General features: G+C 39.1%; 1 protein-coding gene across 3 annotated transcripts in view; it reads right to left on the reverse strand.

Moving 5' to 3' along the window:
* FRMD3 (FERM domain containing 3) overlaps positions 1-24,666 on the reverse strand; it is a 149,615-nt gene that overhangs the window by 56,190 nt on the left and 68,759 nt on the right. For all 3 annotated transcript variants that reach the window (XM_035309396.1, XM_035309397.1, XM_035309395.1), the window contains 2 exons: positions 13,333-13,375; positions 4,688-4,766 (listed from right to left, as the gene is read on the reverse strand). In XM_035309396.1, the coding sequence (XP_035165287.1) occupies positions 4,688-4,766; positions 13,333-13,375 (122 nt within the window). The remainder of the gene's footprint in view (positions 1-4,687; positions 4,767-13,332; positions 13,376-24,666) is intronic.

The following is a 24,666-nucleotide window of genomic DNA, read 5'->3' on the forward strand; positions in this document are numbered from 1 at the left end:
GTCCTGTCACCAGGCACGTGGGAGAACAGTCCAACCCCCACCTCGCTACAGCCTCCTTTAAGGTATCTGTAGAGAGCGATAAGGTCACCCCTGAGCCTCCTCTTCTCCAGGCTGAATAAGCCCAGCTCCTTCAGCCGCTCCTCGTAAGACTTGTTCTCCAGGCCCCTCACCAGCTTCGTCGCCCTTCTTTGGACCCGCTCAAGCACCTCGATGTCCTTCTTGTAGCGAGGGGCCCAAAACTGAACACAGTACTCGAGGTGCGGCCTCACCAGAGCCGAGTACAGGGGGACGATCACCTCCCTAGCCCTGCTGGTCACACTATTTCTGATACAAGCCAGGATGCCGTTGGCCTTCTTGGCCACCTGAGCACACTGCTGGCTCATATTCAGCCGACTGTCCACTATCACTCCCAGGTCCTTCTCCGCCTGGCAGCTCTCCAACCACTCATCTCCCAGCCTGTAGCTCTGCTTGGGGTTATTACGCCCCAGGTGCAGGACCCGGCACTTGGCCTTGTTAAACTTCATGCAGTTGACCTCAGCCCATCGGTGCAGCCTATCCAGATCCTCCTGCAGAGCCTTCCTACCCTCGAGCAGATCGACACACGCACCTAACTTGGTGTCATCTGCAAACTTACTGAGGGTGCACTCAATGCCCTCGTCCAGATCATTGATGAAGATGTTAAAGAGGACCGGCCCCAGCACCGAGCCCTGGGGGACGCCACTAGTGACTGGCCTCCAACTGGATTTGACTCAAATGTACTCTTGGTAGAGACCAAGAGTACATGGATATGTACTCTTGGTCTCTACCCCAGCCCTGTGGAGTGTCAGCTAGAAAACAGATTGTGACCAGATGCTGATTTAATGAGAAAAGAGACTGAAGTTATCTTTTACAGGTATTTTGGCAGGGAACAAGAGAGATGTGCCGACCCGCTTGTTATGGTGCTGTTGCCTACTTAACACTAGTAGTTATTCCTTTCATTAAGGATGTTCAGTGAAAACAGTTAAATGCTGTTTTCCCAAGCTGAAGAACTGTGCTCTGACCTCATATCACCAATAAAACTATCAGATAATCTGAGGCAGAAAGCCACAGATGCATCACTCAGAAAAGACCAACGTTCTCAAGATACTACACAAGGCAGAAGTCAAACCCTCAGAGATGTCCACAGTACCGAAGACCTCCAGTCTCCTCACTAAGGCTGAGTGCTTCTCTCTGTTTAAAATATTACACAAACCATTCAACAATCTATATTCACTGTTTGTGTTGTAACCTGCAGACCCTCCAGTACTCCTGAATTAAGTTCAGAGGCCCACTCATTTGAGCAAAATATGTTAAATCCTTGCTACTTTCTCATCACATTTTTTAAAAGACTTTGAGAAAACTGCCTGAATAGCTTGATTCTTATAGAAAAAGTGTGGTTTTAGCCTTCCTCAAAGTAGTTTCAAACAGGTGTGGCCTCACTGCCCCTTTGAGGAAGCAGTATTTCCAAAATCAAGGACAGACCATTTAAATCCATGTTAACACAAATTAAAGGGATAAGAAAGCTAAACGTTCAAGTGCAGTACGACAGGTTGACAGGTTTGTCGACAGGTCAGGTTTCACATAGTTTGTTAATTACAGAAACAAGACAGCTCAAAGCATCAATCCCCGTGGCTAATGAAGTTAACTTTTGGATTGAAATCCTAACATTAGCCAACTCAGAGAACACAGTGATCAAGGACCACACAGAGCCTGTGACTTCAGCAAAATGCTGAAAATTTGTCCTGAATTCTTTAGTTATCCTTAGCGTCTGAGTTCACAGAACTGATTCAGCAATGCTGTATCTCCAAGTGCTTTAATATCCAGGGGCAAGCATTGATTTTATTTCAAAAGCATAGCTATAGAAGTGATCATTAATTAAAATGAGAGAAGATGAAAGTAAGCAGCTGGAATGGTATAATGTGACTGACAATATTCTCCCACATCCTGAACAGTGGAACTAAACGCAGTGACAGGCAAGTGCATGGCTTGATGCTTTGCCCAAGGCATTCCCGGCCGCTATGTACACATTTTTTCAGATTCTCATGGTTTCTTTTCAATAATATTGCAGACAGAGGAATGACTTCAGTTAGGTCTTTCTCCACCTTAATTTCCTGAAAACACTCCCACTGTAAAACAATACACTACCTCAAGGATTACAGTCTAACCTACCCAAGGTAGAATAGAAATGAAGCAGCAGTAGTAGTCTGAGAAGATGAATACTCAGTTTTCTTCCTGCTAGGGATGTCTGAATCCATAGTACTATTTTTCTATTTTATAATATTTTCACAGAAATTACACAATTAATCCCATATACACAGCTTCACATACTGAATATATGTTTTTCTTACATTAAATATTGCCAATGAATAGCAAGAAAATCAGCTTTTTAAAATATCTACACATCTCCCTGATACCTCTAAGATGCTTTATTAAAGATTTATTCTTATAAAACTTTTACAAAGACTGCACCAACAATAATCCACATGTGGAATTTAGACAGGGTCAATTAATATTCTGAACAAAACAGTATGACAATGTGGCAGGATGAGTCTTACTGTCTCTTAATTTCACCATCTAAATGGGGATTACAGACACCCAACAAATTCTACACAGCTGAAGAGGGAAGAGATCAGCTCTGTGATAGATTTAGGCATGCACAGTATGAGAAATGTAAAGCACTTATACTGTGACTCACCTGACCATACATACAGCTATAAAGTACAGATGGCTTTCAATGGGTGACAATATTATTAATTTATTTTCCAATCATCTTAAGCACACATTGAAAGGAACATGTGAATAGAAAAGAGGTCCTAAAAAAAAGGGGGGGGGGGGCCGGGGGGCAACAAAAAAAACCCCAACCCCTACCACCAAAACAAAAAAAGCCATACCAAACAGTCAATAAGTTGTCAAGGTTTCATGACTGCCCTCTGTCAGATATTAATTGACCTTCTCCTTGAGTTTCACCAATTGCTTCAACTCAAGGCAAAAAATAATAATAATAATAATAAAAAAAAGAGCTCCAGCCAATATCATCATCTTGAATCTGACCTTCTGCTTTAGCAATTTCAAGAGTATTTCCCATACCTTATTATTGCATAAGAGACCTTGGAAATTTGGACGCCAAGCAAAGTTTTACAAATAGTAACATCGGGAAACTATAAAGCTGATCAAATGCAAAAACAACCCATGTGCACTAGGTGAACATATGAAAAGAGAGAATATTTCTCCTTTTTACAGTTGTCTAGTACCTTAACAGTATTGGTTTTAATAAAAGTCCATAAAATATTTTTAAACAGTAGCTTGATTTTAAAAATCAATCTGAAGTGTTCCAGGAGATACTAAAATGTACTGATAGCACAATACATTTCAGTGAGCTAACTCAAGGTGCTTTGCATTTTCATAAAACTTCTGCTGGGAGGGTATCCAAGCAGTTAAAAGAAAAAAAAAAAAAAAAATCAATCAATAAGGCTCTTGAATGAGAAAAGTCTACACCTTCCTAGAAGATTTAAACTACAGCTCATAAAAAGTAAAACATTCATTCAAGGACAAATACAAATAATGAAAATCCCTAAACTTCCCGGTTTATAACCTGTTCCCTCAGCTAAACAGTTTCAGTACTTCACCCAAGATAAACAGCCATGGTATGAACAGCATGTTCCAGCTGCTCTATACAAACTGTAAACTTACCATTCAGCAGAATGCAAGCTGTTCCTGAAACTTTCACTATGAGACCAGGGATAGTGGGATTGCCCCTATTCACAAAGTGACTTGTGAGCATAAGAATTAGCAGGGCTTGGGGAAAGCATCAATGAAGAGCTCAAGGCAACAAATGCTCCACTGCTTTGTGCTTCTGAACACACCCTTATTAGTTAGCAATGTGTCCTGCTAACAATGTGGTACAACAGACATACAGTCCTGCACAGCTGGTGCAGAAGTAAAAGTAGTTGTTACTTCCCTATATTTTTGCCCAGTGCTCTTCTTGAAAAATATCTGGAGCAACAGAATGTTCAAAATGGTTAGTAGGAAGGGCAAAAATCCCATTCATCAAGTACATCTGATCTATTGCCCATGTGTATTTTCAAAACACTGGAAAATTCCAATGTAAGCAACAAGTCTTCTTAACCTCTACAGTAGCTATACTTTAAAAATATACATACATTTCACTTCTACATCAGTTTTCTAAATTCCATCCATGCTTTAGAAATATGATATTGTTCCTTGTCCTAAAGACAGACACTTCAATTCAAAAATTCAATTAGAAAAAAAAATGTTCCTGTTAAAAAAGATAGAGCTGCTACTGAATTAAGCTTTACAGTTTATTTGACACACACAATAAAAGAAAATCTTAGAAACAAAAGAAACTTAATAAAGTCCACAATCCTTCTATGTGCAAGACTCAGCATAATACTTGCCCAGCAATTTGATCATTGCCACTTCCTGGAAGTTCTGCAACAGTATCCCTAGTTCTCTGTATGTTAGGACGAGTCCCCTTAAGCTGCTTTTAAATCTCCGTAGTTATCATAATAAATAAAAAAAGGTTGTCAGTAGTGCAAACGTCTGTCTGCTATAACATTTTATCATAAACGATGTGAACCCTAGCCTAAACAACAAGCAGTCTTATTTTGTACTTGTTAAAAATGTACAGACAAAAAAAAAAAAAAAATACCTGGTGAGCTCTTCTTTAATCTTCAAGGGTTCATGTGGGTAGAATTTCACTCTAAAGCACATGGTATATGGTGGATGAGGTTAAATATTATTAAAAAAAAAAAAAAAAAGGCATGAGAACTGTAGCAAACAACACTGTCTCAGATACTCTGAAGGAACTGCCTCTTACAAAGTCTGTGTGAAGGTCAGCTCTGAAGAATTAGGTAAGGAATCAAACAAAACCAATACATATATGAGTATGAAAAGAAGTGAATAAATGACAAAGGCTAAAGCACATGCAAAATAATGACAGCCTATGCAAAGCAATTTATACATGGTTTTGCACCTCACAGGGCTTATTGCTTGATCCAAGCAGTATGAAAAACATTTGGACTGCTCTTTTGAGTGTATTTTTGTTTGTTTGTTTTTTCCTTCCTCCTTTCCTTTTTCCTTTGGCAAATGATAAATAGGAAACATTTGTGTCTGATCACAATGAGGTATGAAGGTGTTATGAATAACTGTTATTCCTGGTAATGATAATGCCCAGACAACAAAATGGCAGAACCCATTAATTAATTTTGGCTAAGTAAGCTAGAGACAGCACCGTTTCTGATTCCAGTATTTAATAATACTACTTTACCTACTCCTCAGCTAACTTAGTAGTAGGCCTTAAATACACTTTCATTTCTAGGAAGGAAGGAAGGAAGGAAGGGAGGGAGGGAGGGAGGGAGAAGGAGAAGGGGAGAGGGAAAAAGGTAGGAGAGGGAAAGGGGGGGGGGAGAGGGGAGGGGAGACAGAGGGAAAGAGAGAAAGAAAAAATAAAGCAAAAAGAGAAAGACTATCACAGTAACAGAAGATTTCACTTTACACAGCTTTACTTCCTAGTGTTGCATAGTGTTCAAGATATTATCTAACCCTAGGCCAGTGATCTTTTGGTGATTACAGATGGGGTTGAAAGCAAACAAAAGACCATTATTCTAATAAAGAGGAATCTTGCCACAATCATAACAGGATAAAAGAAGTGTGAAAATAAAGTAGAGAACTTAAAAATACCAAATCAGGTGCAATACAGAGGTAGGGAAAGCCCTCAGGGCTATCTGTAGCCTGATAATACTCATGTTTTAGATTTCAGTGAGAAATTAGAAGAAAAATATTGTATTTTCAAAAAGCAAACGGTGTGGGGAGAAAAGCCACAGCTCTGTTATACAAGTCATGGCAACTCTCAGGCCTGCAGGTAAACTCATTAGAGAGCATGAGGATGGATGAAGCACAAAGGCAGAACTGCTGTCCCAGCAGCAAGGGCCTCGACTCTGCCAGCAGCACAAGGGGACTCTACCAAAATGTTGACTAGCACTGTCATTTTTAGACAGCCAGAAAAAGAGGAAGAACTGAGGCTTCAAATAAAATGGGAATGTGATCATTGCACTAATTTGGGAAAGTGTCCTAGAGACATAAGTATAGCATTATAAACCTTTTATTAAAATATTTAACATACAAAAGTTTCTACACACAAATACATTAGTTCTCAACATGTAGACTCTTAACAAGTTTTTATTCTTTTTTAAAAAATTATTTTATTTTTAAGGAAAGTATGCAGCTTTGTATCAGTGAATTAGAGATACAAAATATTCTCGTTAATTTTAAAAGTCCTTTAGTCTTAATGTATATTCAAGGCACAGAGTCAATCTAATCTTCCTGAGTCTTGTAAGAGATGGTGGTTTTACAGAAGGAAAAGAAGAAAAGGTGGAAAAAAGTACAGACCAAAAATACAGTGATAATGGAAGAAGAAAACTGGTGAAACAGAATTATGTTTTACTTACTGCAATCTATCAGTAATTTCTAAGCTAACTGAAAATTTTACACTAGCATCTTCTCAAGTTTACTAGCTCATCAGCTTGTGCTAAACTACAAGTAGTAATTGGTTCACCAATCCTGATATTACTGATGCTACTTTGGCTGCAGTATTTACCTGGATGCTGCATATTTCCAGAAACACATCTGTGGTTATCACATTATTCCATGGTGTATATAAAAGCAACAGAAAATAAAAATGCATTACATTTTCTGTTTTGGTTCTTATCCTTTGGAGGGTTCAACTGCTCTTGAAGATAAAAGAATATTTTACCCTTTCAAGGCTTCATAAGTACATTTTTTCTTAATATTGTCAGTCATCCTCAATTAAAAAAAAATGCTGATTTCACTTCTTTTTTTTTCTTTGTTTAAATAACTTCTTATTTGAGACACGGGGAGGAATATCAGAAGAGATGGGAAGTGAGAGATAAAAGAGATATAATAAAAAATAAATAAATAAGAAAGAATAAATAAGAAAGAACAAATAAAAAAGAAAGCAAGGAAGCAGCAGCAAAAGGTAATGGAGAAAGAAAAAAAAAAAATGCCTTAAGTGTTCTCTAGGCATGGTCTGAGCATTCAAGGTAATCAAATCTGGACAAGGCCACTGAAGGCAAGAGAAGCACTAAGAATGCTTTCTGTGGGCTTGGGTTTACATGTGACTGCAGCATTGACTTAAAGTGCCTGGAAATTGGCTGTGAAACAGACAACATTGCTACCTCCTTCCTGCCCTGTAGTGGCAAACTAGAAGGTAAACTGAATTCAACGTTCCAGAAAGGAAAACAGTCACCAAACAATGTACGAAGAAATCACATTGCACAGCAAAAAGTTAATGTATATAATTGTAAATGATTCCGTCTTTTCTTAATAGCCTTGTTACAACTAAGTAAGGGAGAAAAACTTGTCCTTTCAGAATATGGATCCATTTTCAAAACCTGATATAAAAGTCAACTTGTATTAAATGAATAGGAGATACTCCTCAAGAAAAAAAAAAAAAAAAAAAAAAAAAAGAGAGACTATTAAATCTCCTGATAGATTTAAAACTAGTTTGTGCTTGAAACAAGGATGCAAAAATAAGGACAGCTGGCTCTGCAAGGCCCTACCCAGTACAAGCCTACCACAAGATACTTAAAATGTATTGAACTTTACCCAAATTTTTGGATGTCAGTGAAATGACTGAAACTTTGGCTGTTGTAAAAAATAAAACAAAAAAAAAAAATAGAGAAAGGAAAAATGGTGTAAGAGCCAAGCTCTGCTGGTACGTGGTAGCTGCAGAAAAGCAACAGCTGTCCCCATGCAAAGCCCCCAGCATCAAAGGGAGAAAAGGACAGCACACACTGCACTAAATAACAGCGCACAATCAGTCACCGGCTACGTTTATAACAGAAATGTTGTACTTGTAGCAGGAGGACAGTACATGACAGAATTCTACTTAAATACATAGAATATGCAGGAGATTGGGCAGGACAGTTTGAAGGCTTTGCAAGCCTTTTCCTAGACTCAGGCTTCTGTAACAGTATTCTTCAGGAGAGCAGCAATGAAAGCAAAACAAGGCTGCTGCAGCCTGCTAAATAGATTTCCTTTCTCAGCAACACCCACATGAACAGCACAGTCCTGACCTGCAATGTGAAATATTGAAAAGAACATGACCCCATCCATCTAATTCATCTCCAGATGTGTTACAATGTGGTACCCTTCAATTACAGAAAGAAACAGCGGATTCTCTTTGTCTGGTCCGCTTTCACCAGATAGACCACAAGCCACAAACAATGAATATTTGAAACATGAAAGGGAGAATGCATGCAACTATCCACTTTCCTCCCCATCTTAATTTAAAAAATAATCATAAAACAAATGTTCCTCCAAAACCACAGATATGTAAGCGTTTATTAAGGCCTTTGTCTTATGGATTTTACTGCACTGGAGAAACACACAACAGAAACTGTCATTCTTTTGTTCTCTATATTCTTGTAGTGGAAAGCAAGACAGGCAACAGATTGCATCAGCTCAAGAAATAAGATTGTCAAACCAGACAGTTCCTCAATTCCTCAAAATTAAAATTACTTGCTATCTCTTACTCACACATTAAAGTGGATACACTAACGAAAACAAACCTTCCCAAAACAGAACTCACTATTTAGAAGAATGTTTCTTCAACACCAAACCAGTCTGAACACAATCAGGGTTATAATACCTATAAGCCTTTTCTCTCAGAGTGGTCCTTTATCTGTCAGATAAGGAGCAGCTGTTGCAGTGAAATGCCCAAGGCTTTCTAAGGATATCCTACCATCACAAGCTTTGCTTTCTCACTAAAAAAGATTCACAATTACAGTAATTTCAAAGGATTTTAGTGCAGAGAATAGTACTGACTGCAAACTCTGTCTCAATAGGGCTGTTAGTTTGCCAGTTTGTGTGTTAACAGCACACAGGAGATGAAGGCAAAAAATGAATAGAACTACTTAAGTTATGTCAAATGCTGAAACTTTTGACAGCATGACCTAGCTTCCCATGGAGGAACAGTATACGCAGTGTGGAAGATTTTTTGTGGCAACTGATTGTATGTTTTTAATATTTCAGTTGCCTTTGACTAAAGCAAACTATCCAATGTACGAGTCAATAACAAGCTCTTAGCTGAAAAACAAAACAAAGAGGGATGTCAGAGCGATACCCCTTGGCGCAGACACCAGTGTGCAAGGAACTCAGTTTCAGGTGCATCTATTTTTAAGCAATTGCTCCTGAATCATTCAAGTCTTCTATGTATATGAAACACTTACAGGGAATGATAAGCCTAATAAAAACTACACATTCATACTATAATTTCCTTCATTGACAGACAACCTAAAACAACAGAAGAAAAAATATTTAAGGGAAAATATATATTTTTAAAAGACAGTGAACACCTTGATTGAAGTTCTAGAAGTGTGAAACAGAGGAAAAAGGATGGAAAATTCTCAGCTGCCACTTCTGGGAAGGATTTGTTTTTAACAATCTGCTTTTCACCTAGCACAAACACCAGCATCTGCAAAGATCTGTACTGGCAGTGCTGTTTGTTTTATGGCAGAAAACTTCCTGTATCGCTCTTTGATGTTACAGAGTCTCTGAACTACGTTATCCTACCAAAAGCTACTGCTCATTTATATATATATATATATATATATCTTTTACACTCAAACTGTCTTTATGTATGTTCATGGATGCTGCAGAAGGACCTCTGGGGAACCCTAAGATGTGTGCTGTTAATTCTATATACCTCCTCCCTTAACATGTGAATCAGATGTTTATCCAGACCACTGGCTGAGCATGTCTAAGACAAAACACTACCCCATGTTTTTATTTTATATTTAAGAGATACCTGATCAATCACAAACCTCATTGCACTTAATTAGTTACAGTACAACACAGGACAAGGTGGATTTTCATCAGTTATGAAAATGCTTCAAATTGTGTTATTAAATATGCATGGGGTCAAAGATAAAGAATACAGGGCACTCCGGGTTAGTGCCCAAATAATCACATGAAACTTCATGTCTTCACTATGCATGAATTTACAAACAACGTATTTGGTTAAATTCTTTTTTAGGTTTGTACTGAGGCATGAAAAATTAATTTTGAGTTTGTTTAAGAATAGGTTTGAAAGTTTTGCACAGTCCATCTCTACGCTTTCATCCTCGTTTTCCTTGGTTCATTCCAGCTATTCACCGATTTGACAACAGCATTAGAGATTAAGGAAATTTATATTTCTTACCAAATTCTAGTGGCCTGACACAGGCAAATAGCCTTCTTGCACTCTTTTCTCAGATCATCTGAGATGTAAGACAGTAAGAAAAATGTACATTTTGAATTAAGAGAAATAAAATTGATCCTGTTCCACTGTCATCAAAAACAAAACCCATATACTTGGGTATTTCCCACAACCCACGTTACAGGAGAGTTGCATTCTTATTATACGAATTAACCTTAAAAATGAATTGGGGGGGACGAGGGAGGAGAGGATGGAAAAACTATCCTTTTTAAACATTACTGCTGAAGTGACCAGTAGGACTTACACCAAGATGTTTCCAGACATTAAAAAAAAATACAAAAGTATTAGAAGATAGCCAAATAGAGAGGTGCTTTATTGCCAACATCAGGGGGAGAATAACAGTACACACACACACACACACACACACACACACACACACAAAAAAAAAAAAAAAAAAAAAAAAGCAGCATCCAAAGAATGCAAACACTAGTTTAAACAGACCTTTATCTACAAAGATGCAGTTACCTTAGGTAGCCTTATTGGGAACTTTTAAATGCATTTCTGGAAGTACAGTGCTCACTGTTCCTAACAGCCAGCCAGCCACTGACTTCAGACAGTACAAACAAGACAGGTAGTCATTCGGGACACTTCTCAGAGACTAAAATTCCCCCTCTCATGCAAAATTAGTAGCAAAAATGGCTGAGGCACTGAGCTAGGATTTACACATCACATTAAGACAAAATCATTTCAGTGAAGATGGAAAACACAAGGCTGTATGAGTAATTACACAGCAAAACTTGTTAGTGAGTAGGGGAAAATAAGTCCCCCACAAATGGTAGCTGAGATCAGGCATGCAGCATTTCTCTGTTTTTGCTGCAGGTATCCAAGTGCCTTGTAATCATATGTAAATCAATGCATACAATTGAATTTAGAATATTTAAAATCATTAGTATTAAATACAATCTACTCTTGCATCAGAGAAAATGAATATCTGTTCTTACAAAATAGATCATTTCATTGCATCTGAATTCCTTAATGGTGAAGAAAGAAAAGGAAGCCTCCATCTAATAGGCTCACTGTGAAAATCTTTCTGCCACTACTTCTCCCAGAAATCTGATATACATAATGTATGTTCTGTTAACCAGTCACTTCACTGCTTCAGTTTTTGCTTTCCACCTGCTGCTAATTTCAGTCCTCACTTAGGTCACCTGAGACAGTGATGCGTTTTAAATTAATATTGGTAATTTATGAACTGGCTTCTGAATCTAAATATTTTCATAGTGAATTGAATATTTTTAGACAAAATATGAATTAACCTTGTGTGCCTTTAGAAACTGTTTAGTATTCTACTACATAGTATATTTTTAGAAAAATAAATTGAGAGGGTCCTGATACAAAACGCTTACAAAAGTGTCCTTGAAACCTGTGGTAGAGAAAGATACATTTAGCCATAATCTACATGGATGCTACACATTTATATAAAATATATGTCCTTGTTTTGTGTCCTTAAAGCACCTGTTATGGTAGCAACTGAAGTCCTTCATCTGTGACAAAAAAAAAAAAAGTTATGCAGCATTAAACTGAAGTTGTTCGTGAAAAGCCAACAACACATTTAATTTTATTTGTGTGCTAAATCTAACAATGATAACAAAACACCTTTGTTGGCCTCTAATTCTAATTTTCTGTTGTTGCTGATAACCTCATATTAGCTGCATTTTATTTTGCTTCTTTCTATACATTTTCAGAGTTTTGATTAGGAGCCTTCAACAAAAGCCACACAAGCCCTCTGATAAGCCCATCACATCACAGCATCTCTGGAATTTATTGACTACCATCGATCATATCTAGGCAACATCTATATGCAGATACAGTTGTTTTCAATAAATGAAAACACACTCAGTGCATCTATTGGCAGAGTTCCTGAATTTGTTGCTATGCAAACTGCATAACACTCCAGCTACCTAAACACTAGACACTAACAGTTCACATTGGATATGCTAGGCACTTGTGTGCACACTTATATGTACACATATACACATTTTGCAGTATATGTTATTATAGCATTAGTGGAAGAATTTTTTCAAGTATTCCATATCATCCAGCCAACACCTAGGGGGTTTTCTGTTTGCTTGTTTTTACATATCTGACAATCTTTTTAACCTCACCTCATTTTAAAATAAACACTCTCCCATACAAAAGATGCCTTGTATTCATGCTTGCAACACAAAGGAATTGCACACAAAAGGGTACATATGTGAGTAAAATTCTCCTTCATTTCATAAACTAAGTAGACAGACAACTTCTGTTAAGCAACTCCCAGTGACCTAGGTCAAGTCTTCAGGAACAGCAAAATAAACGCTCTCTTCTGCTGTTGGATGTAAACTTCTGAGTATCAAAGTACATATGTTTAATGAAGAAGTTCTCACAGTTGGACCATTTAATTAAAAAGATGAGCCAGATCAGAGTATGTCAAAAAGACAATTCAAATGATACATTTCTATTTTAAGGAGTTGTTTTGAAATAGCAGTTATAATTTTCCACTTGTCTACAGCAGGAATTCACCACCTAAACTGCCAATACCTAGCACCTGAATTTACTTGGCTGCAGCAATGATCTTAAACTAATGTTCTGCGTTGGCAGGAAGCAAGGGGTTGTGGAAAGCAAGCAAGCAAGCAACCAAAAACAACAGCAGCAACAAACAAGCAAACACAAACAACACTGTAGATTGTCACACTCCATCTCCCAGTGGCTGACTATAGCTGACTGAAATATAGAGATGGAACATACAGGTCTTCTCCTTGCCAGATCTGCTACTCCACAAATTCAGCTGTCTCCTACCTTGCACACTAAAGTAAAGCTCTTGATGTGCAGAGGTGTGGGAAAAAAAAAAAAAAAAAAAAAAAAAAAAAAAAAGTGAAATGAGGGTAGCATGGATTTTCTAGTAGATAGGACATTTCCTCTTTCCACAAGGAAATAAATAAAGTATATTTTAAAGTACATTTAAATTTAAAATCGGAGCACCTTTGGGTATTTCAAAAGCAGATTAAAACACAAGCTCTCAACACTTCAACACTTACATTTCATTTGCTTGAAGATGGACTTGTTGGGCTCAAGCCAGTGCTGGAAAGGCAAAGCAAAGATCAGAGGTTAATACAAATCACAAAGGCAACAACATCCTTGAAGATGTATGTGATACCAAAAATAGGAAGTAGGATTTTTGCTTTACCAGGCACACAAACTGGAAAAGCCACCTCCACGCAGTTATAATACTACAATTGTAGTGTGCAAATATACTTGATCTTACCACATTTGTAAAGTGTAGTTGACACAAGTATAAGACAAATATTTCACATACAAATTTAAAGTGGTCATGGTCTAATGATTAATTTGCAGTGGACATTTCAGTCTTACACTTTCAACCATTTTTTGCAGAATAATGATCCTAATGAACAAGACTGACTACTCAAAAAAGTAAACATCTGTTTGTTACTGCTGTCTTTTACAGTCCCTATAACTAAAGTATGTATCAATACTGTACTCTTGGTCAGTACCCTCAGAAAAGAACAATGTTGTGTTTCACAGGAAAAATTAAAAATCTGAAAGGGAAAAGAATGTGCTTTTCCATTAAATGTTTACTTTATGGATAGTCAATGCACAACAGGGAGATATGGATGCCCACCAGTTGGTTTTTAAGTTTGCAGAGAAGGACTGCAATGGAAAAAAAAAAAAAAAAAATCTTTTACCTTTTATTCTCCTAGAAAATAAACTCAGATGCTTCTATGACAAAAAGCTACGCTCACATTTCAGTTAAGAGCCTTAGCACATCGCCTGCTAACACTAGCTGAACCATTCAGGAGGATGTTTTGATTGACAAAAGAACATGCTGATACTGAAGCACCACTTCTGACCACAGCCAAAAGCATTTGTACAAGGATTTTTTCCGTAAGCAAAAAATCTCCACACTAAAATGAGATTTGTGCTGCAGAAGCAGCTGGTCTAAAAGCATACTATTCAGTTTTAATAAGCATAATCAACACTGGAGGGCCTTGGACCAAGGTGGTTGCATTTTTAACCCTTTTCATTCTATCTGTAAAACCCTACAATCTACTGCAAAAAGAAAACTTAGCATTTGTAAAAAAGTGTAATATTAAAATACCTTGTAAAGAAGATTTCCAAATATCTGTGGCTTTTCAGAAACTCTCACATATAGTTAACAGCAATATTGGAGATAAGCTCTATTATGTATTTCTGTTTGAAACTTGTTTGACACTTTGAGAGTGATACAGAACACTGATATTCAAAAAAAAAATCCACCAAACAAAAGAGAAAAAGAACCCCAAGCCCTAACCAACTAATGTGGAAAAAAAAAAAAAAAAAAAAAAAAAAAAATCTTCCTCTTCCCTCTAGCCAGTATATCTCTTTGTGGGGGGGTAGGGAAGAAGAAAGAAACAGCAAGAAAACAATGCCTGTCACCAGCTTACCAGAAATGTCTAGCTTGTTTTAATCTTTTCTAGACCACAGAGATGCATTATTTCTTCATCTTGCTCTGAAGGAATGGTGAACGGATTGGCGGTGAGGTTTGTTCAGAAAATGGTAAAGTAATTCAAGAAATCTGCTACAGTCTGAAGTACTTTATAGATATATAATCCAGAATTAATTGACAGGATACCAGTCAAGTCACATGGATAGGCAAATTTACTTTCCTTAACCTATTCACATGCCCACCAAACCTCCACCTACAGACAGTTCTAGTTGAAGTCTCGGACAGAAAAGAGAAACTTGGACAAGGTACAGTCCTGTACTGTTCCCAGGGAGAAAAGAGTTAAGAGGTATTTCATTATTTTCATCTAGCACAAGTAGGACACAATTTGCTTGATATTTCCCTTTAAAAGGCCAAGCTGAAATACCAGCACAGACCAGGTCAGCTTTTATAGATATTTGAAAAAGTCAATTACCTATTCTAACAAAAAGCAAAGGCAAAAAAAAAAAAAAAAAAAAAAAAAAAAAAAGCAAATATGAAACCCTCACGATTCATCATATGAATAGTGAAAAAGGGCAAACTGGACAGAACAATTAATCCAATTATCTTCTTTATTTAATTAAGGAAGGCAAGTGAATGGAGCAGGAACTGAAAAATATTCCTGAGCACCATATAAAATGGGCTGTACAAACATGGATCAAATGCCTCATGCACCAAACTCCCAGGAATGCAGATTTAGCTCATGTGTCAGAAGCAAACAGATGTTTCACCAAGACCTGATTTTCATGGGTTAAAACAGATTGAAAAGAAACAGCAATTAAGCAGTCTAGACTTTCACTTGGAGGTCAGAGAACTGACAGGCAGTTTTTAGAAGCTCAGATTTCCATGGTGACCTTCTGTTGGTGCAAACATGTAGGAGATTCAACTGAATCTCCCAGAAAACTAAGCAGTTACTTTATAATTTGTGAAGATTTTCGAAGACACAGCAATTAGGTGCCAAGCGCTGTCTGAGTATCGAGGGAAGACAAACACCTAGTCATTGCTAGTACTTCTGAAAATAGCCACCCCTATATTGTTTGCATATTTCAATTTGATTTTTAGGAAAGATTTTCCCCTGAGTACTTATCTTCCAGCCTTACAGTGTTAACTATTAATAATTAATAACTGTGCCTCCTCTCGACTATATTCATGCTATATTTATTCCAAGATTAATTAGCTGTTATAGCTAGGACCAGATTAAGTTTCCTGTGAATTCATACAAGGTTTTCTACAGCAATTTTCAATTGAAAAGCATTTGTCATTACAAAATGTCTTTATGTTTCAAATGTGTGGGGTTTGTTTTTCACGTTTTTACTGAAAAAAAAAAAAAAAAAAAAAAAAAAACACTTGAAAGGAAAATATGTTTCATTTTGAATTAGTAGCTTGTTAGGTAAAATTTTAAAAGTATTTTAGATCTTCAATTATAAAAAAGTTTCATTACTACAGCATGCCACATTGTCTTGTGGGAACAGACCACAAGTGTTTCAAACTCTCTTGTAAGGCTAACACCTAACAGGACAAATAAAACAGACACACAACATAAACCAGACTTAAGCCTGGAACCCTAGACAATAATTTAATTTCTCTCCATCTGATGAAATGCACAAACTAGGAACAAAGAAAAATATCTTACAGAGCTTAATTTTTGCCTGATGAATTTCACCACAGTCCATACAGGCTTCTTTAATTGGACAATGGCATATGCCCTCACGCTAGCTTGGCTTTATACAGAATAGTCCTTAATAATGATATAATAATGATCACAAATCATTCCTTCAGGGGCTGAGCCTCCTGTTTCTGAGAGGGAACACTACACTTGGATCCTAATCCAACTAACACCTATTACCAAGGCCCTTGAGTGGAGATTCATGCTCAACACTGACAACTTCTAGTCTCTTGTGCTGAAAGAATTTTGGGTGGGAGCTGGGTATCTGGATCGTCAGGCAGGTGTCTTTGCATAAGCAGAAGGCAGAGAACAAGTCGCTTAGAGGTCTTGAAGATCAGTCACAAGGATAGCTACTGACTCTTCATGCTTCAAGTGTCATTGTTGAGTAAGCAAAATACTATAGATAATCATCTTTGGTCTTGAGATCCTAAAATATGCTTAAAATTGTCTTCTGGATCTGTCCTTCAGTAACTACAGGCTCTCTTGCTAAGGGTTCATTGCGACTGCAAGCTGTGCTTCAGACTAGAGAAATTTTTACTTTGTAAATACAGCCCTCACTTCTGATCAGCATTTAAGTGGAACTGAGTAATCATTAGCGTGGCCAGGTGTGTGCCTGCTTACCCAGGAATGCTGAGTAGCTGATGTGCTACCAGCTTCCAATGCAAAAGCTTCGGATAAGCAAGGACACCACACAAGGGTAAATGCTCCATTCTTGCAAGTCGATTTAACTCTGCAAACACTGATGTGCTTCTGGAAAAGATACTGCAGCCAGCAACCCGCTTCAAATGCAGTCATTCACTACAAATCTCAGGCAAGACTTAGTTTGGTCTCAGTACAGCACAGGGACAAGGCTTTTAGAATAAAAAGGGCAAAGAAAAGAGCATGCAATATTCTGTACCTATTCTCACAGTCCTTGTAAGGGGTCAGGTGTCATTATAATCCCCATATTGCTCTTCCTCCACTTTGTGACACTCTACAACACAAAGATGTGTGCTCCATTTCCTCTTCCTACAGACTCCTGGGCAAGCCTGACCTAAATCAAAGCTAAACTCCTAACCAATTCCCAAGCCAGGCGCTTGGGACCTGACCAACCATAAGGGCAATGAACTCAGTGACTCAACACAAAGTTTTTGATCTAGTCTCTGTGCTTGCAAGAGGAATGGTAATGAAGGGACAACCAGAAGCAGTGAAATGCCATTAATATTTAAATTGTCTTCAGCAAGCAATACCCCCTCAGGTACTCACACGTGCATACACTGTAAGAATGAGAAGAACCAGCAGATATCACAATAATAATCTGGCCAAGGAAGGATTTGACTGAAGATTTTAAGGAACAGAAGAGAGCAGGAAAATGGAGAGATGCATGAAAACACTGCTAAAAAATAACAAAATTAATTCTATTTAAACCTCATGCCAGTAATAATCTTTAAAATGAATACCTACCCTTCCCCTTTAATAAAAAGCAAAAGCAAAATCAATTTGCTTTAGCCTCAAGGCAGTGACTTGCACCAGGTCACTGCCTGCCAAAATTTAGACTCAAAAAATAGTAACAGTATCCAAAGCTAATGGCAGCTCAGACAAGGGAAATTAATTGGGTGCCTGCTCTATAGCAGACAAATGACCCATGGCACCTGCATGTCTCTTTCTTCATGCCCTGGGGCTGACACCATTTATTCACACCTTCAGGAATATCTAAAACAAGAATATCAATACTGTTCTGTTGCAGTAAAGGAGCTGCTCTTCTCTACTGTTCTCATATTAGGGCAATGACCCTCATTGGCGGTGTGCTAAGCAAAAAGAAACAACAGACGTCACCAACACAAAAATGAATCTGGTCCAGAAACAGTACCACACACTGAAACAGAAGCAACATTTGTACAACTCCAGGCTGGAATTTATTAAACAAATTTCCAAATTCTTACTCCATTACTCCAAACACACTGGCATTTTCAGAGAATGTCCAATGCTCTAGGTTAGAGTAGCTCAACTGATTCATAACTGCTGTATCAGCTTAACATCTGGTCCTAAAATCTGCACATAATGATGTATGCATGGAGTTGCCACGCTCTCACAGCCAACAGCTTCAAAACTGATGGAAGAATGATCTTTATTTTTACCAGACCAGCTTGCACATTTTTTCAGTTTACAAGGTTACTAATCAAAGACATTTCAGTTAGCAGCATTAGTGCTGGATTAAGTGTGTGGATATTCACAGTTTTTTCTATTTGTGCAAAAAAAATGTGTTTATTGTTCACAAATACACCTCTACTGCTAAAATCAAGTGCCTACTTAACTCAGCACTCTATCCCTGAAAATGGCAAACACTTAGAAAAAGAACAAGAGTGGTTGCTGTATTATTCACTGGGCTTGTTGTCCAGCAGCCCCTGTTTATTTGTTAGTCTTTGTAGACTTGCACCAATTTATCTGAACATTTATTTTTCAAGATATTTTGGGGGTATTTTTGGCATCTACAACAATAAATTTTATGGCTAGATAGAGTAATTTTTAAAAAGTGTTTTAGTACATCAATTATTCATGACTTTAAGTGCCTTTAGTTCTAAGAATTACCTAGCAATGTTTCCCTCGTCATCCTTTCCAAGCCATTTTATATTGTATCTTCTACTCAATCTGTTACCTCTTTTCCTGGCCAAATTATCCTAGTCTAATCCACCTCTCTTTGCATGAAAGCCTTTATGTCAGTCTCATGGCCTTCTCTGATCCTTTTCTACTTCTGCTATATGTTTTTGAAACAGCATGACCTTACTGTACACACTGAGCAATCCCACATCAAGACTTTATGCAAAAGCACATAATTTTTTGTGATAACTCTGTACAGAGTTATTCATATACATAGAGAAGCATTAAAATTTTAATTAACCTATGGCTGTGGCAGTCTAGCTTTCAGTCTGTAATATTTCTGCTCTATCTCTTCAAAGAAACTGGAGAACTCTCAGTTCTCTTTCTATAGGTGTATGGAGTCTAACAATTCATTATGCAAAGATGTAGCTTTGTTAAACTGAGGTTGGAAATTGACTGTTTTCTCCTTCTGTCAACTTTCACCACCCGTACATGGAACTAAGTGCACACCTTGAAAAACATGTATTAAATAGCTGCTGCTGTTAAAGCAGAGATCAGCTGTGCCCACGACTTGCTGACTCTTTCAAAAAGTTTATCTGATGAGGCATTGCTGTATACTTCACGTACATGCTCCATTAAAAACAGAACTGCTACTTCATCATAAAAAATCTATTATTCGAGGACAGAAGTCTCCAATTTCCTCCATTAGTAAATGCTGAGACAATGCTGAACAACTTGGGCTGTAAGATTAAACAAATGCTCTGTCCAGGTCCATTACATGTGATGTACCCTAGAATACAAAAGGGATTCTCCAGTAGCCTTGCTAGTGAAATAAGCATGTAATCTGTCAGAAAACTGCCTGTGTAACGATGTGCCTATCAGTTTTCAGTGCTTCTAAGCTTGAAAGCAAAAAGAAGATTGGATTTGTGACAGTTTTCTAAGGGACGACCCACAGGAGTACCAGCAAGACACTAGTGCACAATGTCGTCTTTTTAACAATATACAGAGACAGACAACAGGCTCTGGGGAAGTCAGAAAATCCCACTGTAGTCACAGCCACTACTCCAGATCTGCTCTGTTAGTGGGAGTTTATTGACACAACAATTTTACTGAGTTAAAGGCTCTGTTTTCATACTGTCAGGCATACACTTGCAGAGCTAGAACTACTACACACTACACTGTTCCCACTCAACCCAGCAGCCTGTTCAAATGAGAAAGTACCTTAATGCTTCAGGGTGACTACAGTCTCAAACACTCCTACAGCAAATGGTGAGATTTCACAGATGCTATAGGGTCCTACAAAGTCTTTTCATAACACCTAACTCTTCCAATCTACCCCTTGGATAGCTCCATGGTGTTTTTACCTAACTACCACCACCAAAAAATATAAAAACAAAACAATCAAAAACCCACCAGTTTAATTTTGCACATTTCCAACTTTAAATCTGCTCAGATGCTCTCCTAAAGAGATTTAAAGAACAGATTTCATCACACCACCATATTATTTTGGTCCAGTCCTCCTTCTTCTGAAAACCAGTGGCCTCCCTTAACAAGAATCCTCCCTCTAGCCAGAGCTGCTGAAGAGTAGATGCATTATTTCACCTTAGCCCCATCTCCTAACAGCCCAAATGATGTAAAACAGGTGCTGTGCCTCTGGCAGAGAATTAGCCATGCTGCATATCCTCAAGGGTGAGAATGTGATAACTGACCTCAATATAATAGGTAATACAAGGAAAAAGTATCAATACACAGTTCCTTGAGCAGCAGAGTTAGTAACACCACTTCCAGGTTTGTTTCCACATAGTTGTGGAAACATTCCCAACTGTTGACATTTTCTTTCAGTTTAAGATAATTAGCTCAATAGCCAAAAGTTCTGACTGTTCTGATCAGAAATATTGAAACATTCTATTTTTTAACTTCTCAAACTCAGTCAAGAGCTTCAACACTCCTAAGTCAAAATTTGCATTTTGGTCCAATATTCTGAAAGAAGACATCTAGGATGAATAAAAGCTGGTATTTTTCCTGGCGTGAGCTCTTTCAATGGGACTGCAAATGGGCTTTTGGAGAAACTCAACAACCTTCTCACAAAATATTACAGACAAATAAAAGGAAGGGAGACATGACTGGTAGACTAAATTTCAACAGTAAAAATTTTGCATATTTATAGAATCATAGAATCATTTATGTTGGAAATGACCTTCAAAATCATCAAGTCCAGCTGACAACTTCGCCTACCAAGTCCCATCACTAAACCATGTTTCTCAATGCCACATCCACACATCTCGTAAACATCTCTAAGGATGGCTACTCCACCACTTCCTTGTGCAGCCCACTCCGATGCCTGATCAATCTCTCTGTGAAGAAATATTTCCTAACATCCAAGCTAAAACTTCCCTGAGATAATTTTCTTGTGCCTTATCACCTGGGACCTCAGAATAAAGACTGATATCCTCCTTGCTGCAACCTCCCTTCAGGTAGTTGTAGAAAACAATGAGTTAACCCCTCAGCCTCCTCTTGTCCAGACTAAACAACCCCAGTTTCCCCAGTCACTCCTCATAAGTTGTTCTTTTGGTTTTGGTTGTTTAGTTTGTTTGTTTGTTTGTTTTGTAGTCCCTTCACCAGCTTCTCTGCACACACTCCAGCAACTTAATATCCTTTTTACAGTGAGGGGCCCAAAATTAAGCACAAGGTGTGGTCTCACCAGTACTGCATACAAATAGACAATCTATTCCCTAGTGCTTTTGGCCACACTATTTCTGATACTAGCCAGGAAGCCATTGGCCTTTTGGGCCACCTGAACACACTGCTGGCTCACATTCAGACAGCAGTATACACATGTACATATACTATTATTTCATGTAGCTTAGTTATGCAAAGAGCCAATCCAGAGCAAATCATTAGACTCAAATGCATAATTTTGTCATTTTCTTCTGGAACCACAGATATAGTCCTTTGTATGCAAACACAGAGACCGTGCAGTGCTATACACTACAACAAAGGCAATTACACCTCCAGGAAAAATGAACAAAGCAACAGCTATTTTATGCTACATTCATCAGAATCATTAATAGTAGAGAAGAAGAATAGTTCAGTTGGAAGGGACCTTCAAAAATTAAGTCCAACTGCCTGAACACTTCAGGGCTAACCAAACATTACAGCATGTTATTGAGGGCATTGCCCAAATGCCTCCTGAACACTAGCAGGAAAGGGGCATCAACCACCCCACCAGGCAGCCTGTTCCAGTGTCTGACCATCACCACAGAAAAGAAATTTCTCCTAGTGTGCAGTCTGAACCTCCCTTGGCACAGTTTTGTGCCATTCCTATGTACTCTATCATTGGTAACCAGGGAGAAGAGACCAGCAGCTCCCTCTCAACTTCCCCTCCCCAGGAAGATGCAGAGAGCAATGAGTCACCTCTCAGCTTCCTTCTCTTCAGACCAAACCACCCCAGCATCCTGAGCCTGTCTTCATCAGACATACCTTCCAGAGCCTTTACCAGTTTTGTAGCCTTCCTCTGCATGTTTTCAAGTATCTTAATATCCTTTTTATATTGCAGAGCCCAGAACTGCACACAGTACTCAAGCTGAGGCCACAACAACATTAAACATAGTGGGAGAATCACCCCTCATGACCAGCTGTCTGTGCTGTGTTTAATGCACCCCAAAAAGCAGTTTGCCCTCTTGGCTGCCTGGGCACACTGCTGACTCGTGCTGTGCCTGCTGTCAAACAGCATCCCTAGATCTCTTTCTGCTGAGCTGCTCTCCAGCCAATCATTTCCCAGTTTGTACCAGCATTACTCTGTCCCAGGTGCAACACCTGGCATTTACTTTTGTTGATCTTCATACTGTTGATGATTGCTCAATGCTTGAATCTATCCAGTTATCTCTGCAAGGCCTCTTGTCCCTCCAGGGAGTCAACAGCAGATAGTTTACTATCATCAGCAGACTTGCTAAGGAGACATTCCACTCAAGCATCTAGATCATTGATAAAAAACGTTGAACAGAACATGCCCTAGAATTGAGCTCTGCAGGAACACCACTAGTGACTGGCCTTCAGCCAGGTTTTAGCCCCATTCACTACAACACTTTGAGTGCTACCATTCAGTCCGTTCACCCACCTGCATTGCATGTACCTGTTCATCTCAAAGTTGGACAATTTGTCCAGAAGGATATTGTAAGGACTATTATCAAAGGCTTTATTAAGGTGCAGAAAGATTATGTCTATTGCCTTCCCTTCATCTACTAAGTGGATGACCTTATCACACAAGGAGGTTGAATCACTAAGACAGGACTTTCCCTTCATGAACGCACATTGACTATGCCTGATAATAGCTTTGTTATTCAAATGCCTTTCAGCATCACCCATGATAATCTTCTCCACAACTTTTCCAAGGATTGAGGTTAAACTAACAGGTCTGCAGTTTCCTGGGTCTTTTCTCATGCCCTTTTTGTAGGTTGGAATGTCACTGGCCTGCTTCCAGACTTCCCTAGACTTCTGCTAAATTGTTAAGAGGGTCCATATAGCAGATAGCAGATAACATCTGCTAATTCTGTCAGTACTCTGGAATGAATCCTGTCAGGTTCCCTGGACTTATGAACATTCAGCTCATTAAACTGGTCCCTTACAATTTCAGTGGCCACAAATGTGAAGTCATTGCTCTCCCAGTCATGGTTCTCCAACTCAGAAGACCAGGCAGCCCAAGATCTATCATTAATATTAGAAACTGAGGCAAACTATTCCTTATCCCTATTTGTTTGGTGACCATCTTCATCAAGTATCAGTCCAATGATTTCCTAAGACCTCCTCTTGCCACTGACATACTTAAAAAGCCTTTTTTGTTGTCTGATACCACATTGGCCAATGTTAACTCAAGCTAAACTTCAGCTTTTCTTGTTTTCTCCCTACAAATGCTAACTACAGTTCTGTAATTGTATTGGGTTTACATGGCAAGGTTTTGGTAGTGAGGGGATGCAGTGGTGGCCTCTGTGAGCAGAGCCCAGCAGCTGCCCCATGTCAGAGCGGAGCAAGCTCCAGCTGGCTCCAAAAGGGACCTGCTGCTGGCCAGAGCTGAGCCTGTGAGAGAGACTGGTTAGGCCTCTGGGACAACAGACTGAAGAAAGGGAAAAAAAATACTTCGCAACAGCAACTGGGAGAGCAAGGAGTGAGAAACAGCCCTGCAGACTCCAAGGAGGGCAGGAGGTGCTCCAGGCACACAGCAGCAGTTCCCCCGCGGCCTGTGGAGAGGCCCCTGGTGGAGCAGGCTGTCCCCCTGCAGCCCATGGGTCCCACACGGAGCAGATCTCCATGCTGCAGCCCATGGAGGAGCCCCCGGTGGAGCAGGTGGATGTGGCCTGGAGGAGGCTGCGGCCCATGGAGAGCCCCCGCAGGAGCAGGCCCCGGGCCAGAGCTGCAGCCCGTGGAGAGGAGCCCACGCAGGAGCAGGGGGTCTGGGGGGAGCTGCCACCCGTGGGGGACCCGTGCTGGAGCAGTTTGCTCCTGGTGGATGGATGGACCCTGTGGTACGGAGCCGTGTGGGAGCAGGTCTTGAAGAGCTGCTGCCTGTGGGCAGCCCCCGCAGGCTCAGTTTGGGAAGGACGGCATCCCGTGGGAGGGACCCCACGGGGAGCTGGGGCAGGGAGGGACCGTGAG

The sequence above is a fragment of the Oxyura jamaicensis genome, chromosome Z (assembly GCF_011077185.1).
Source record: "Oxyura jamaicensis isolate SHBP4307 breed ruddy duck chromosome Z, BPBGC_Ojam_1.0, whole genome shotgun sequence".
Classification (NCBI taxonomy): domain Eukaryota; kingdom Metazoa; phylum Chordata; class Aves; order Anseriformes; family Anatidae; genus Oxyura; species Oxyura jamaicensis.